This window comes from Bos taurus, chromosome 19 (genome assembly GCF_002263795.3).
Source record: "Bos taurus isolate L1 Dominette 01449 registration number 42190680 breed Hereford chromosome 19, ARS-UCD2.0, whole genome shotgun sequence".
In the NCBI taxonomy this organism is placed as follows: Eukaryota; Metazoa; Chordata; class Mammalia; order Artiodactyla; family Bovidae; genus Bos; species Bos taurus.
The window spans coordinates 43,109,909-43,126,045 of record NC_037346.1 but is presented as its reverse complement, the minus strand read 5'-3'; the positions used below and the strand labels follow the sequence as shown (position 1 = coordinate 43,126,045).

At 39.0% G+C, this 16,137-nt stretch overlaps 1 protein-coding gene across 11 annotated transcripts in view; it reads left to right on the top strand.

Moving 5' to 3' along the window:
• The window catches only part of BRCA1 (BRCA1 DNA repair associated), a 70,991-nt gene that overhangs the window by 13,995 nt on the left and 40,859 nt on the right, over positions 1–16,137 (top strand). For 3 of the 11 annotated variants that reach the window (XM_010816216.4, NM_178573.1, XM_059877765.1), the window contains 8 exon segments: positions 1,048–1,125; positions 2,092–2,180; positions 4,087–4,226; positions 5,265–5,370; positions 9,402–9,447; positions 10,438–10,514; positions 11,459–14,869; positions 15,240–15,328. In XM_010816216.4, the coding sequence (XP_010814518.2) occupies positions 1,048–1,125; positions 2,092–2,180; positions 4,087–4,226; positions 5,265–5,370; positions 9,402–9,447; positions 10,438–10,514; positions 11,459–14,869; positions 15,240–15,328 (4,036 nt within the window). 11 annotated transcript variants of the gene reach the window in all.

Genomic DNA, 16,137 nt, shown 5'->3' with positions numbered 1-16,137 from the left:
AGGGATCGAACCCATGTCCCCTGCATTTGCAAGCAGATTAGCAACCATTAAACCACCAGAGAAGTCGCTTTTCATGTGCTTATTGATCACTTGTTTATCTTTGGAGAAAATGGCTCTTCAAATCCTTTGCCCATTTTTTAATTGGGTTACGTTTCTTTTTTACTGAGTTTTAAGAGTTCTTTATATATTCTGGATAGAAGTCCCTTATCAAATATATGATTAACAGATATTTTCTCTCGTTCTATGGATTATCCTGTCAGTTTTTTCATGGTATTATTTGTACCACAAAAGTTTTTAAGTTTGATACTCCCGTTTTTTCCTTTGGTTGCTTGTGCTTTTGCCATTTCTTTATTTAAGAAACCATTGCTTAACCCATGGTCACAAACATTTATATTTTAGTTCTTGCATTTAGTTCTGTGACCCATTTTGAGTTAATTTTTCTGTATTGTGTGAGGTAGGAATCTATATTTGTTTTTTTTTTTGCATGTGAATATTTAGTTGTCCGAGTACTATTAAGATTATTCTTTTTCCATTTAATTGTCATGGTGCTATTGTTGAAAATCACTTGACCATAGATGTATGACTTATACTCTCATTCTGTTCTATCTGTTTATCTGTCTTTATGCTAGTACCATACTGTCTTGATTACTATAACTTTTGTATTGAGGTACTAAGTTTTTAAACTAATTATAATAATTTTACCTGAGGTACTTACCATTTACATCTGATTATGCAGCCTGAAATGCTTATGAGTATATCATTAAATATGCTATATTAACTTTTAATAAGTTTAATTTGATCATAACAGAAAGACATATGGATGTAAGTTCAGTTTTCATAGATTATTGCTTATGTAGTTTGGTTTTTTTCTTATGCAGCATCTAAAAACAATTAAAGAAAGCCACTTGTTGTAATTCATCTGCCATTACCTTCAAAATGGCTCTTAAGTCCAGTCAGTAGATCTTTTCATGGTTATTTGCTTTTTGAATATTCTCTCTGCAGAAAAAGAATATAACTTGAGTTCTTTTCATTCGTTATAATTTATAGATTTTGTATGCTGAAACTTCTCAACCAGAAGAAAGGGCCTTCACAATGTCCTTTGTGTAAGAATGATATAACCAAAAGGTATATAATTTTAGTAGTTGATGGGAGGTTAGAAGTGACAATATCAGGAAAAAGTGAAAATTCCTTAATAATATAGTTGGTGTTTCTATCAAACCACTCATCAGTAGAAAAATATATGAAAGGCTGTTTAGCTGACAGGGTAAATTATGTTCAAAATCATTTTTCTGAGAGTTTTATAGTACATCTGCCTTGTACAGTTATTTGCAATTCATTGCCTTTTTCTAATCCTTCTGAATGATATAAGAACTTACAGTCTTACCTAATATAGGACTGTACCACCCTTCCCCCATTATCTTAAATGCTGATTTTATTTTTCTTTCTTGCACTTATTTCTACTTAATTTTTTACACACAAACACAGTGGATTTATATATTGTGTGTCCCTCTGGCCAGGATGTAAGTTCTGTTAGGACACTGGCTTTGTCTATCTTGGTCAACACTGTTTATCCAATGTTTGGCACATGGTAGTCAGTCAGATTTAAATGAATAAATAAATTATATTGTCCTACAACTTTCCTAAACCAAAATCTCTCTTTGGACATTGTTATCTATCTGTGATTTCAAAATAGTGTAATCATCATTTGGCAGAAATCCCTGAGAGCTAGAATTGGGGGTTTGGGTGGATGGGATTCAGATGTCAAGAATACTAAATTCTATATGCAGTGGATTTATATCTACTGTGGATTCAAAGTACTATTATTTTAGATAGTTATAGGCTTTTGATAAGCTTGAATGGCAAAAATACATGTATATAAAAACAATACTGCTGTATGGTTTATTCTGCTGTCAGTGATGTTTTGATTATAGTGTAATGTCACTTAATAGCTCTGTTCTTATCAAATAGTTTTTTTTTTTTTTTTTAACTGTTGCTGCATCTTTTTTTATTTGTTTAATGTCTTTTCTTATTTTAGTGTCCTTAAGTTGATAATCTCCTGCTAAGTGTGTCTTTCAATCAATTTACTTTCAGAAGCCTACAAGAAAGTACAAGATTTAGTCAACTTGTTGAAGAGCTGTTGAAGATCATTCATGCTTTTGAGCTTGACACAGGATTGCAGTGTAAGTACTGCATAACCCCAGGTACCAATGCTCAGTTCAGTTCAGTCGCTCAGTCATGTCCGACTCTTTGCGACCCCATGAACCACAGCACAGCAGGCCTCCCTGTCTATCTCCAACTCCCGGAATCCACCCAGACCCATGTCCATTGAGTCGGTGATACCATCCAGCCATCTAATCTCTGTTGTCCCCTTCTCCTCCTACCCTCAATCTTTCCCAGCATCAGGGTCTTTTCAAATGAGTCAGCTCTTCACATCAGGTGGCCAAAGTATTGGAGTTTCAGCTTCAACATCAGTCCTTCCAATGAACACCCAGGACTGATCTGCTTTAGGATGGACTGGTTGGATCTCCTTGCAGTCCAAGGGACTCTCAAGAGTCTTCTCCAACACTACAGTTCAAAACCATCAATTCTTTGGCCCTCGGCTTTCTTTATAGTCCAACTCTCACATCCATACACGACCACTGGAAAAACCATAGCCTTGACTAGACGGACCTTGGTAGACAAAGTAATGTCTCTGCTTTTGAATATGTTATCTAGGTTGGTCATAACTTTCCTTCCAAGGACTAAACGTCTCTTAATTTTATGGCTGCAATCACCATCTGCAGTGATTTTGGAGCCCAAAAAATAAAGTCAGCCACTGTTTCCACTGTTTCCCCATCTATTTGCCATGAAGTGATGGGACCAGATGCCATGATCTTAGTTTTCTGAATGTTGTACTTTAAGCCAACGTTTGCACTCTCCTCTTTGACTTTCATCAAGAGGCTCTTTAGTTCTTCTTCACTTTCTGCCATTAGGGTGGTGTCATCTGCATATCTGAGGTTATTGATATTTCTCCCGGCAATCTTGATTCCAGCTTGTGCTTCCACCAGCCCAGCATTTCTCATGATGTACTCTGCATATAAGTTAAATAAACAGGGTGACAATATACAGCCTTGACGTACTGCTTTTCCTATTTGGGACCAGTCTGTTGTTCCATGTCCAGTTCTAACTGTTGCTTCCTGACCTGCATATAGGTTTCTCAAGAGGCAGGTCAGGTGGTCTGGTATCCCCATCTCTTTCAGAATTTTCCAGTTTATTGTGATCCACATAGTCAAAGGCTTTGGCATAGTCAATAAAGCAGAAATAGATGTTTCTCTGGAACTCTTGCTTTTTCAATGATCCAGCGGATGTTGGCAATTTGATCTCTGGTTCCTCTGCCTTTTCTAAAACCAACTTGAACATCTGGAAGTTCACGGTTCACATATTGCTGGAGCCTGGCTTGGAGAATTTTGAGCATTACTTTACTAGCCTGTGAGATGAGTGCAATTGTGCAGTAGTTTGAGCATTCTTTGGCATTGCCTTTCTTTGGGATTGGAATGAAAACTGACCTTTTCCAGTCCTGTGGCCACAGCTGAGTTTTCCAAATTTGCTGACATATTGAGTGCAGCACTTTCACAGCATCATCTTTCAGGATTTGAAATCGCTCAACTGGAATTCCATCACCTCCACTAGCTTTGTTTGTAGTGATGTTTCCTCAGGCCCACTTGACTTCACATTCCAGGATTTCTGGCTCTAGGTGAGTGTGAGTGATCACACCATCGTGATTAGCTGGGTCACGAAGATCTTTTTTGTATAATTCTTCTGGTATTCTTGCCACCAGCGCTCAAGGGGCCATCTATTAAAATGGAAGTTTGTGCAGTTATTTTATATGAATAGGTGATAAGACCATACCTTTTGGTCTAGGTTAATTTTAACTACCTGTAATCTTTTTTTTTTAATATATGTATGTTTAAATTTATTTATTTTTGGCTATGCTGGGTTTCTGTTGCTGTGCAGGCTTTTTTCTAGTTGCAGTAAGCAAGGGGTACTCTCCAGTTGCTCATTGCGGTTTCTAACTGCAAAAATAGTGTTTCTCTTTGTAACTCACAGTTGCAAACAGCTATAACTTTTCGAGAAAGGAAGATAACTCTCCTGAGCATCTGAAGGAGGAAGTTTCTATAATCCAAAGTATGGGCTACCGGAACCGGGCCAAAAGACTTTGGCAGAGTGAACCTGAAAATCCTACCTTGGTAAGGCCACTTTTGTGTGTTCTGATAATAACTCTTTATGGAGCATGAGAGTTAGTGAACGTGCTGGATGCTTTTGGATTTATATAAAGTCAAGTAAACAAGGGAAGATGGTCAATTAAGTATCTGAACAAGAGTTAAAGGACTTGAGAGAAGGTCCCTGGTTTTAGTGCTTTATCCATTCTGATGCTTGTCTAAGATGGCCACAAGGACACTGATGGTTTTTAGCTTGCTAGCTTTTGTTTTATTATTATTTATTTGCTAAATTTTAAAATAACCGTCTTATGGCACTTCTCCAGACACGAAGAAGTATCTTCTATTTTACTTCCTCTGAAAAGTTGCCGGGGGTGGGCGGGGGAGATCAGTTTTTAATACTTGAAAATTGCTTCAACTTTAAGTGTGATTGTCAAAGAAAATACAGAGATTTGCTCTATTGTTACTCATATGTGAATGAATAATGAGGATCTTAAAAATGATAGTTCTCATAGGACCAGCATTCATTTCTCAGTAGATGTTGAAGGGCCCCAAAAGAAGGAAAGCTTCATCAGAGTAATATTCTTTCCTGTACTGAATATTAAGCCTGCTGGATTTTATTCTTTTCTTTTCTTTTTTTATTTTCATTTATCCTTTTTAAAAATTTACTTTATCTTCGTTATTGCCTCTGTTATCAGATGTGATTAGAAGTGTGTAGTAAATCAATTTCATTCCTTTTCTACACTATAATATAAAGTATTAGTTTAAAATATGCTTTCCCCATTTAAAAAAGAAAGAAAATGAAAATAAAAAATATGCTTTCCTTATCCTTAAAAAAATTACACAGATGATACACACTTAAGTATAGAAAAATTTAGAACAACTGAGAGAGGGAGAAAGTATTCAAACCACACAAGACTCGTACATCTTAGTGCATAGTTTGCCAAGTGTTTTTTTGAGGTTAGCTCATTGACACCTGTCTGTTTGTTTTGTCCAGAGCTTTGAGTTTCTCTTAAGGAAAACAATGCATAGAACTGGCTAACGATTTGTTGATCATTTACTGCTTAGCAGGAAACCAGTCTTACTGTCGAACTCTCTAACCTTGGAATTGTCAGATCTCTGAGGACAAAGCAGCAGACACAATCTCAGAATAAGTCCGTCTACATTGAATTGGGTAAGAGTCTCAGATTTTGTAAGTTTAGAATAATAGTTGCTGGATTCCTTGTCTAAGAGTTTTACTAAAAACCTTGGTCACAATTTATGCAATGGCAGGGAGCCCTGAAAAGTAAGAATAAAATAAATTTTCTAGCCTTATGATGTGTGATAAATAATGTAGAAAGATGCAGGTCTCACTTTAAAGCACCTTACTTTATAAAGAGAACAAAACGAAGGATATGTGGTTTTCAGTTAAGTTTAGTTCAGTCGCTCAGTCATGTCCGACTCTTTGCGACTCCATGAATTGCAGCACGCCAGGCCTCCCTGTCCATCACCAACTCCTGGAGTTCACTCAAACTTAAGTATGTGCAAACACAGTTTGGGAAGATGGAGAGTAGGGCTAAGAAAGAACATGATGGGTGGGCTATAGCATTTGGGTCTAAGATTTGGAAAACTCAGCAGTGGCCACAGGACTGGAAAAGGTCAGTTTTCATTCCAGTCCCAAAGAATGCTCAAACTACCGCACAATTGCACTCATCTCACACGCTAGTAAAGTAATGCTCAAAATTCTCCAAGCCAGGCTCCAGCAATATGTGAACCGTGAACTTCCAGATGTTCAAGTTGGTTTTAGAAAAGGCAGAGGAACCAGAGATCAAATTGCCAACATCCGCTGGATCATTGAAAAAGCAAGAGAGTTCCAGAGAAACATCTGTTTCTGCTTTATTGACTATGCCAAAGCCTTTGACTATGTGGATCACAATAAACTGGAAAATTCTGAAAGAGATGGGGATACCAGACCACCTGACCTGCCTCTTGAGAAACCTATATGCAGGTCAGGAAGCAACAGTTAGAACTGGACATGGAACAACAGACTGGTCCCAAATAGGAAAAGCAGTACGTCAAGGCTGTATATTGTCACCCTGTTTATTTAACTTATATGCAGAGTACATCATGAGAAATGCTGGGCTGGTGGAAGCACAAGCTGGAATCAAGATTGCCGGGAGAAATATCAATAACCTCAGATATGCAGATGACACCACCCTTGTGGCAGAAAGTGAAGAAGAACTAAAGAGCCTCTTGATGAAAGTCAAAGAGGAGAGTGCAAACGTTGGCTTAAAGTACAACATTCAGAAAACTGAGATCATGGCATCTGGTCCCATCACTTCATGGCAAATAGATGGGGAAACAGTGGCTGACATTATTTTTGGGGCTCCAAAATCACTGCAGATGGTGACTGCAGCCATGAAATTAAGAGACGTTTAGTCCTTGGAAGGAAAGTTATGACCAACCTAGATAGCATATTCAAAAGCAGAGACATTACTTTGTCTACCAAGGTCCATCTAGTCAAGGCTATGGTTTTTCCAGTAGTCATGTATGGGTATGAGAGTTAGACTATGAAGAAAGCTGAGCGCTGAAGAATTGATGGTTTTGAACTGTGGTGTTGGAGAAGACTCTTGAGAGTCCCTTGGACTGCAAGGAGATCCAACCAGTCCATTCTGAAGGAGATCAGCCCTGGGATTTCTTTGGAAGGAATGATGCTAAAGCTGAAAGTGCAGTACTTTGGCCACCTCATTCGGAGAGTTGACTCATTTGAAAAGACCCTGATGCTGGGAGGGATTGGGGGCAGGAGGAGAAGGGATGACAGAGGATGAGATGGCTGGATGGCATCACCGACTCGATGGACGTGAGTTTGAGTGAACTCTGGGAGTTGGTGATAGACAGGGAGGCTTCGCGTGCTGCAATTCATGGGGTCTCAAAGAGTCAGACACAACTGAGCGACTGAACTGAACTGAAGATTAATTATACTAGACTAGAAAGATTTATCTAGACTTTATCGACTACATCAACATCTTTGACTGTGTGGATCACAACAAAGTGTGGAAAATTCTGAAAGAAATGGGAATACCAAACCACCTTACCTGCCTCCTGAGAAATCTGTATGCAGGTCAAGAAGCAACAGTTAGAACTGAACATGCAACTACAGACTGGTTCCAAATCGGGAAAGGAGTACATCAAGGCTGTATATTGTCACCCTGCTTATTTAACTTATATGCAGAGTACATCATGCGGAGCTGGATGAAACACAAGCTGGAATCAAGATTGCCGGGAGAAATATCAATATGCATCCTTACGGCAGAAAGTGAAGAAGAACTAAAGAGCCTCTTGATGAAAGTCAAAGAGGAGAGTGAAAAAGGTGGCTTCAAACTCAACGTTCAGAAAGCTGAGATCATGGAATCCGGTCCCATTATTTCATGGCAAATAGATGGGGAGACAATGGAAACAGTGAGAGACTTTATTTTCTTGGGCTCCAAAATCACTGCAGATGGTGACTGCAGCCATGAAATTAAAAGACACTTGCTCCTTGGAAGAAAAGCTATTAACAACCTAGATGGCATATTAAAATGCAGAGACATTACTTTGTCCACAAAGGTCCGTCTAGTCAAAGCTATGGTTTTTCCAGTAGTCATGTATGGATGTGAGTTGGACCATAAAGAAAGCTGAGTGCAGAAGAATTGATGATTTTGAACTGTGGTGTTGGAGAAGACTCGTGAGAGTCCCTTGGACTGCAAGGAGATCCAACCAGTCAGTCCTAAAGGAAATCAGTCCTGAATATTCATTGGATGGACTGATGCTGAAGCTGAAGCTCCAATACTTTTGCCACCTGATGCGAAGAACTGACTTATTGGAAAAGACCCTGATGCTGGGAAAGATTGAAGAAAGAGGAGAAGGGGATGACAGAGGATGAGATGATTGGATGGCATCCTCAACTCAAAGGACATGAGTTTGAGTAAGTTCCAGGAGTTGGTGATGAACAGGGAAGCCTGGCGTGCTGCAGTCCATGGGGTGGCAGAGTTGGACACGACTGAGTGACTGAATTGAACTGAAAATTAATTATACTAGACTAGCAGAGAAGGGAATGGCACCCCAGTCCAGTACACTTGCCTGGCAAATCCCATGGACGGAGGAGCCTGGTAGGCTGCAGTCCATGGGGTTGCTAAAAGTCAGATACAACTGAGTGACTTCACTTTCGCTTTTCTTTTTCATGCATTGGAGAAGGAAATGGCAACCCACTCCAGTGTTCTTGCCTGGAGAATCCTAGGGACTGGGGAACCTGGTGGGCTGCCGTCTATGGGGTCGCACAGAGTCAGACACAACTGAAGCGACTTAGCAGCAGCAGCAGCAGCAGCAGAAAGACTTAAGAACAGCTGAGCTCAGTTCAAACAGGTCTCTCTATGCTTTATCCTATAGAATATATTTATAATTGGTAAGAATGGCCCTCCTTTGGGCTCCCAGGCACCACCATATGTTTGCCATAGCACTAAGCAGATTCTTCAGAAATTTTGTATATGTCTTTTCCTCTTTTAAGATCATAAGTTCCTAGACTACAGATGTTGCCTCATAAAAATAATTATAATAGACAATATGTAGGAACAGTTACTGTAGTCCAGCCACTGGGGTTTTACTTGTGTTACTCTCATAAGATGCATGACAAACCTGAGGTGGTTCCAACTATTACACTGTTTTATAGATGAGGGAATTTAAGGCACAGAGAGGTTAAGAAATTCTGCCGGGGTCGTAAAGCTAGGTAGTTAGTGACAGAGCCACAATTCACACATGGGAATTCTGGCTTCAGAACCTGTACTTGTAACCACAGTTCTCTGTTGCCTGACATACGTATCATTGTTCCTGCCATGTAGTGTATGTGTGCTAAGTCACTTTAGTCGTGTCTGACTGTTGCAACCCCATGGGCTGTAACCCGCCAGGCTCCTCTGTCCATGGGATTCTCCAGGCAAGAATACTGGAATGGGTTGCCATGCCCTCTTCCAGGAGATCTTCTTGACCCAGGGATCAAACCCACATCATCTCCTTCATTGGTGGGTGTGTTCTTTACCACTAGCGCCACCTGGGAAGCCCTGCCATGTACTGGGTGCTCAGTAAATATTCCTTGAAAATATGTTTTGCAACAAGTACAGTTTTTTGAGTTTAACCCTTTCAATAAAAATCCTTTTATTGATTTCTTATTTGGGGGTCTTTGGGGAATTTTTTTAGGATCTGATTCTTCTGAAGACACAGTTAATAAGGCCAGTTATTTCAGGTGAGTCAGAGTGCTTTTTTCTATGAAACTGGCATTTTTGTATTTAGTTAATATTAAGGATTGATATTTCTTTAGGTCAGAATCATGGCATTGGAATAGACCTTAAAGATAATCTACTTTAACCTTCTTATTTTATAGCTGAGAAAATATCCTTTTTGTTTGTTTGGTTTCTTAGTAAAGCATTTGTAAGAGTTAAAGTAACAGTAGAACTCTGCACAGACTTGCTTCCAGCAGATGGCTGTGCTCTGGCTTAGTTCCTTGTGTACAACAGTGTTGACTCAGTGGTGATTGTGGCTGCTGAAAACATTACTCAGTTTTCAGTTTTTCCTTCTACTGTTCCTTAATTCTGTCTGTAACTCAGACTTTGTCTACATCAATTAAAGCATAATTTGCAAGCAGCCCCAAAATGGATTACTTGTTAAATTGCTTTCCTTAGGAATTATTGCATGACCCTAAGATCTGTGATAGCTTGTCTGAACTATGATAATGTCACTGTCAATGAGATTTTGTTTGCAAGTGACATTTTCCTGGTCTCCCGATTGGGAGAAAATGGTTTTTAGCTTGAGAAAAAGCCCAGAAGGCAGTGTTCCAAAGTGATATGTTCTTTGCATTCTACTGGAATGTCTGTTCCATCCCAGTGCTCCCTTTGTTTAGGTAACTGTGCTTGTGTTTTCATTAATACATACTTCAGGTTTTGTTGGTTTTTTCTTTACTATCTTTTAGCTATTATTCAACTGTCATTTAAATTTTGGCTCATATTTGTGTGTCCATAAAGCAATGTTCTATACTCCTGCTCTGATTTTTGTGTTCTGTCTATGACCATTTCATTTTGTCTAGAAGTTACCAAAGGAGAGTGCTGATTTCAGAAAGTGAATCAAATCGATCAGTTTATCACAGCCCTACCTAGCAAAGCTAAAATATTTTATTATTTGACAACCCTGTGCACATATAAACAACTTTTTCACTAAGGCTTGTGTCTTTTCCTTATAGTGTGGGAGACCATGAATTGTTAGAAATCACCCCTCAAGGAGCCAAGGCCAAGACCAATTTGAATCCTGCAGAAAAGGGTAATGGCAAGTCTTCTAACTTAACAGACACTAAAGAGAGAATAAGTAGATACAGTACGGTAATTAGAGTATTTTGAAGAACCATTCGGAACATTTTTATAATTTACAATATCTTTTGGCAGAGTTAGGATATGGTGCTTTCTCAGATGTCATAGTACAGCCTGATCTATTTCAATGGCATTAGACCAGTTTGGTTATAATAGTACCCTATGTGATTGGTTGTTGCCTTTTTACTTTTAATTGCTGTGTTTGTATTTCATATTTTGCTTACTAGTACTCAGATACAGGGAGTATTAGTCTGAAGATAGAATGTTATATATCTGATGCCCAAACTGCTTTTTTAAATTGAAGTATAGTTGATTTACAACATTGTATTGATTTCTGCTGCACAGCAAAGTGATTCAGTTACATATATATAAAATACACATTCTTTTTTTTTCCATGTTCTTTTCTATGTTATGGTTTTATCACAGGATATTGAATATAGTTCCCTGTGCTATACAGTAACAGCTTGTTATTTATCTATTCTATATATACTAGTTTGTATCTACTAACTCCAAATTCCCCCTCCATTCCTCTTCCAACTCCCTTCCTCCTTAGCAACCACTTGTCTGTTCTCTGTGTCTGTGAGTCTCAAACTGCTTTTAATTCACTGTTAAAGGTTAGGGAACTAGAAGGTGTGATTTATGAGTAGGGAGAATTCTGAAATTAAAATTTTAATTATCTTGAGCAGAAATAATGAGAATCTAGACAAATAGGAATTAAGCAAAAAAGTATGAGCTACATCTTCAGTATACTTGGTAGTCTGAGGTTAATTTCTCTAAGAATAGCCAGTTCTTCATTACCCTCCAACCAAGTTACTAAGTTGTATTCAGTACATATTGTTTTCATAATAATTCTGTTTTTAAGCACCTTGTTGTTGTTGTTGTTGTTGTTCTTTCCAGCTGCTTGTGAGTTTTCTGAGAAGGACATAACAAATACTGAACATCATCAACTCAGTATTAAAGATCTGATCACCACCCAGAAGCATGCAACTGAGACGCATCCAGAAAAGTATCAGGGTATTTCTGTTTCAGACTTTCACGTGGAGCCATGTGGCACAGATACTCATGCCAGCTCATTACAGCATGAGAACAGCAGTTTATTGCTCACTGAAAACAGACTGAATGTAGAAAAGGCTGAATTCTGTAATAAAAGCAAACAGCCTGTCTTAGTAAAGAGCCAGCAGAGCAGATGGGCTGAAAGTAAGGGCACATGTAAGGATAGGCAGATTCCCAGCACTGAGAAAAAGATAGTTCTGAATACTGATCCCCTGTACAGAAGAAAAGAACTGCGTAAGCAGAAACCTGCATGCCCTGACAGTCCTGGAGATTCCCAAGATGTTCCTTGGGTAACCCTGAATAATAGCATACAGAAAGTTAATGACTGGTTTTCCAGAAGTGATGAAATATTAACTTCTGATGACTCGTGCGATGGGGGGTCTGAATCAAATAATGAAGTAGCTGGTGCAGTGGAAATTCCAAATAAAGTTGATGGATATTCAGGTTCTTCAGAGAAAATCAACTTAATGGCCAGTGATCCTCATGGTACTTTAATACACGAAAGAGTCCACTCCAAACCCGTAGAGAGTAATATTGAAGATAAAATATTTGGGAAAACCTATCGGAGGAAGTCAAGTCTCCCTAACTTCAGCCACATAGCTGAAGATCTAATTCTAGGCGCATTTACTGTAGAACCTCAGATAACACAAGAGCAGCCCCTCACAAATAAACTAAAATGTAAAAGGAGAGGTACATCAGGCCTTCAGCCTGAGGATTTTATCAAGAAAGTCGATTTGACAATTGTTCCAAAGACTCCTGAAAAGATGACGGAGGGAACTGACCAAACAGAGCAGAAATGTCATGGGATGAATATTACTAGTGATGGTCATGAGAATAAAACAAAACGTGATTATGTTCAGAAAGAGCAAAACGCTAACCCAGCAGAATCATTGGAAAAAGAATCTGTTTTCAGAACTGAGGCTGAACCTATAAGCATCAGTATAAGCAATATGGAACTAGAATTGAATATCCACCGTTCAAAAGCACCTAAGAATAGGCTGAAGAGAAAGTCCTCTACCAGGAAAATTCCTGAACTTGAACTAGTAGTCAGTAGAAACCCAAGTCTACCTAATCATACTGAGCTACCAATTGATAGCAGTTCTAGCAATGAAGAGATGAAGAAAAAACATTCTAGCCAAATGCCAGTCAGGCAGAGCCAAAAGCTTCAACTCATTGGAGATAAAGAACTTACTGCTGGAGCCAAGAATAACAAAACATATGAACAAATAAATAAAAGACTTGCTAGTGATGCTTTTCCAGAACTAAAGTTAACAAACACACCTGGTTATTTTACTAACTGTTCTAGTAAACCTGAAGAGTTTGTTCATCCTAGCCTTCAAAGAGAGGAGAACCTAGGAACAATTCAAGTGTCGAATAGTACCAAAGACCCCAAAGATCTGATATTAAGAGAAGGAAAAGCTTTGCAAATTGAAAGATCTGTAGAGAGTACCAATATTTCCTTGGTTCCTGATACTGATTATAGCACTCAGGATAGTATCTCATTACTAGAAGCTAAAACCCCAGAAAAGGCAAAGACTGCACCAAATCCATGTGTGAGTCTGTGTACAGCAACCAAAAACCTCAAGGAACTTATCCATAGGGACTTTAAAGATACCAAAAACAACACAGAGGGCTTTCAGGATCTACTGGGACATGACATTAACTACGTCATTCAGGAGACAAGCAGAGAAATGGAAGACAGTGAACTTGATACACAGTATTTGCAGAATACATTCAAGGCTTCAAAGCGTCAGACATTTGCTCTGTTTTCCAATCCAGGAAATCCACAAAAGGAATGTGCCACAGTCTTTGCCCACTCGGGGTCCTTAAGGGATCAAAGTCCAAGAGACCCCCTCAAATGCAGACAAAAAGAAGACAGTCAGGGAAAGAGTGAGTCTAAAAGCCAGCACGTGCAGGCCATTTGTACAACAGTGCACTTTCCTGTGGCTGATCAGCAAGATAGGACGCCAGGTGACGATGCCAAATGTAGCGCAAAAGAAGTAACTAGGGTTTGTCAGTCATCACAGTTGAGAGGCCACAAAACTGAACTTGTTTTTGCAAATAAACAAGGGGTTTCAGAAAAACCAAATCTTATACCATCACTTTCTCCCATCAAGTCATCTGTTAAAACCATATGTAAGAAAAGCCCATCAGAGAAGTTTGAGGAACCTGTAACGTCACCTGAAAAAACATTGGGGAGTGAGAGCATCATTCAAAGTGCAGTGAGCACAATCAGCCAAAATAACATTCAAGAAAGCACTTTTAAAGAAGTCAGCTCAAACAGTGTAAATGAAGTAGGTTCCAGTACTAATGAAGTAGGCTCTAGTGTTAATGAAGTAGGTTCCAGTGGTGAAAACATTCAAGCAGAACCAGGTAGAAACAGAGAACCTAAATTAAGAGCTTTACTCGGATTAGGTCTTACGCAACCTGAAGTCTATAAGCAAAGTCTTCCTGTAAGTAACTGTCACCATCCTGAAATAAAAAGGCAAGGAGAAAATGAGGACATGCCTCAGGCTGTTAAGGCAGATTTCTCCCCATGTCTAATTTCAGATAACCTCGAACAACCTACGGGAAGCCGTCATGCTTCTCAGGTTTGTTCTGAGACACCTGACAACTTGTTAAATGATGATGAAATAAAAGAAAATAGCCACTTTGCTGAAAGTGACATTAAGGAAAGATCTGCTGTTTTTAGTGAAAGTGTCCAAAAAGGAGAATTCAGAGGGAGCCCTGGCCCTTTCACCCATACACATTTGGCTCAGGGTCACCAAAGAGGGGCTGGCAAACTAGAGTCAGAAGAGACTGTGTCTAGTGAGGATGAAGAGCTTCCCTGCTTCCAACAATTATTGTTTGGTAAAGTAACCAGTACACTGTCTCCATCTACCGGATGTAACACTGTTGCCACTGAGGGTCTGTCTAAGGAAACAGAGGAGAACCTAGAATCATTGAAGAGTGGCTTAAATGACTGCAGTGGCCAGGTAACATCAGCCAAGGTGTCCCAGGAACATCACCTTAATGAGGAAGCGAGATGTTCTGGTAGCTTATTTTCCTCACAGTGCAGTGCAATGGAAGACTTGACCACTAATACAAACACCCAGGATCCTTTCTTGATGTTTGAGCGTCCTTCCAAACAAGTGTATCAGTCTGAAAGCGAGGAAGTTCTGAGTGACAAGGAATTGGTTTCAGATGATGAAGAAAGGGAAACTGGCTTGGAAGAAGATAGTTGCCAAGAAGAGCAGAGTGTGGATTCAGACTTAGGTATTGGAACCAAGTTTTTGTGTTTGCCCCCATCTGTTTTGTAGAGATGAGCTAAATGTCTATGCCTTTGGGGGAACACATTTTAGGAGTTTCCAAGCACAGTGAAAGTAACTGTTTCTTAAACTTTAAACATGTTCCTCCCAGGGTGCTTTTCCTTTAAAAAGTCCATTACCCAGCTAGAACATCTTTTCTATTCGAATGAGATTTAATGCCCTAATTACTGGCAAACTTACATCTGGTTTTCATTATGATTTCTTAGAGGAAATCATCTGGGTGTCCCCAAAGAGTATAATCATTTTGTGTGACATGAAAGTGAAGTTTGTCTTGCCATCTTTTTTTACATCTGAATCTATTTTTATTATAATTTAAGGTGAAGCAGTATCCGACCATGTGAGTGAAACAAGCCTCTCTGAAGACGGTGTGGGGCTGTCCTCTCAGAGCGATATCTTAACCACTCAGGTAAAAAGCACAAGGGAATGTGTATGCAGTGTTCTTTGCATTCACTGCTGTGCCTCCTGCCTTTTTACGTTTGCTTACATCATCCCTTAGAATTAATGGTATAACAGATGTGTATGGGATCTAGTCTCCTCAAATTGAATTGTAAATACCCAGATGGGACACATGGTACCTTCTGTCTGTCTCTCTCTCTCTCTCTCTCTCTCTCTCTCTCTCTCTCACACACACACACACACACACACACACACTTACCAGTTTATTCATTGCAGAACATTAAATACTGAACTTAATGAGAAAGTGAAACCTTCAAAACCCATTTGCCCTATAGCAAAAACGTATTGTGAAAGCACTACTGTATCAGACAGAGGGGTGTGTTTCTTCTCAGTACCAAATTGTTACCTACAAAGTTCTCTTCTTAGTAGAGACTATCTAACCTTTCACTGTTTGATGAATATTTCTTTCTGTTGTTTCTTTGTTAATCAGCTAGTTATTTGTTCTTTAGTGCTGATAAGTCATCTTTTTTAAAAAAAACATACACAATTTTACTTCCTGTACCTAGTGGTCAACATACAATATTTTGGTTACATGTGAGGGACATAACAGCTTTGTCATATCTACAACATTTAGTAACATAACTATTTCAGTGCTGCTGGCAGAATAGTCTCCTAGAAAAAAACCTTCTCTACTGAAAATTAACATCATAGTCCTCCCAGAACCTGGCTTTGTCTCCTAATTTTTATATTGTAGAAGTGGCACCAGACTTTTCAAGTTCTTATATTCAAAAATTCAGGCTCATCTCAGCTTATTTTTTT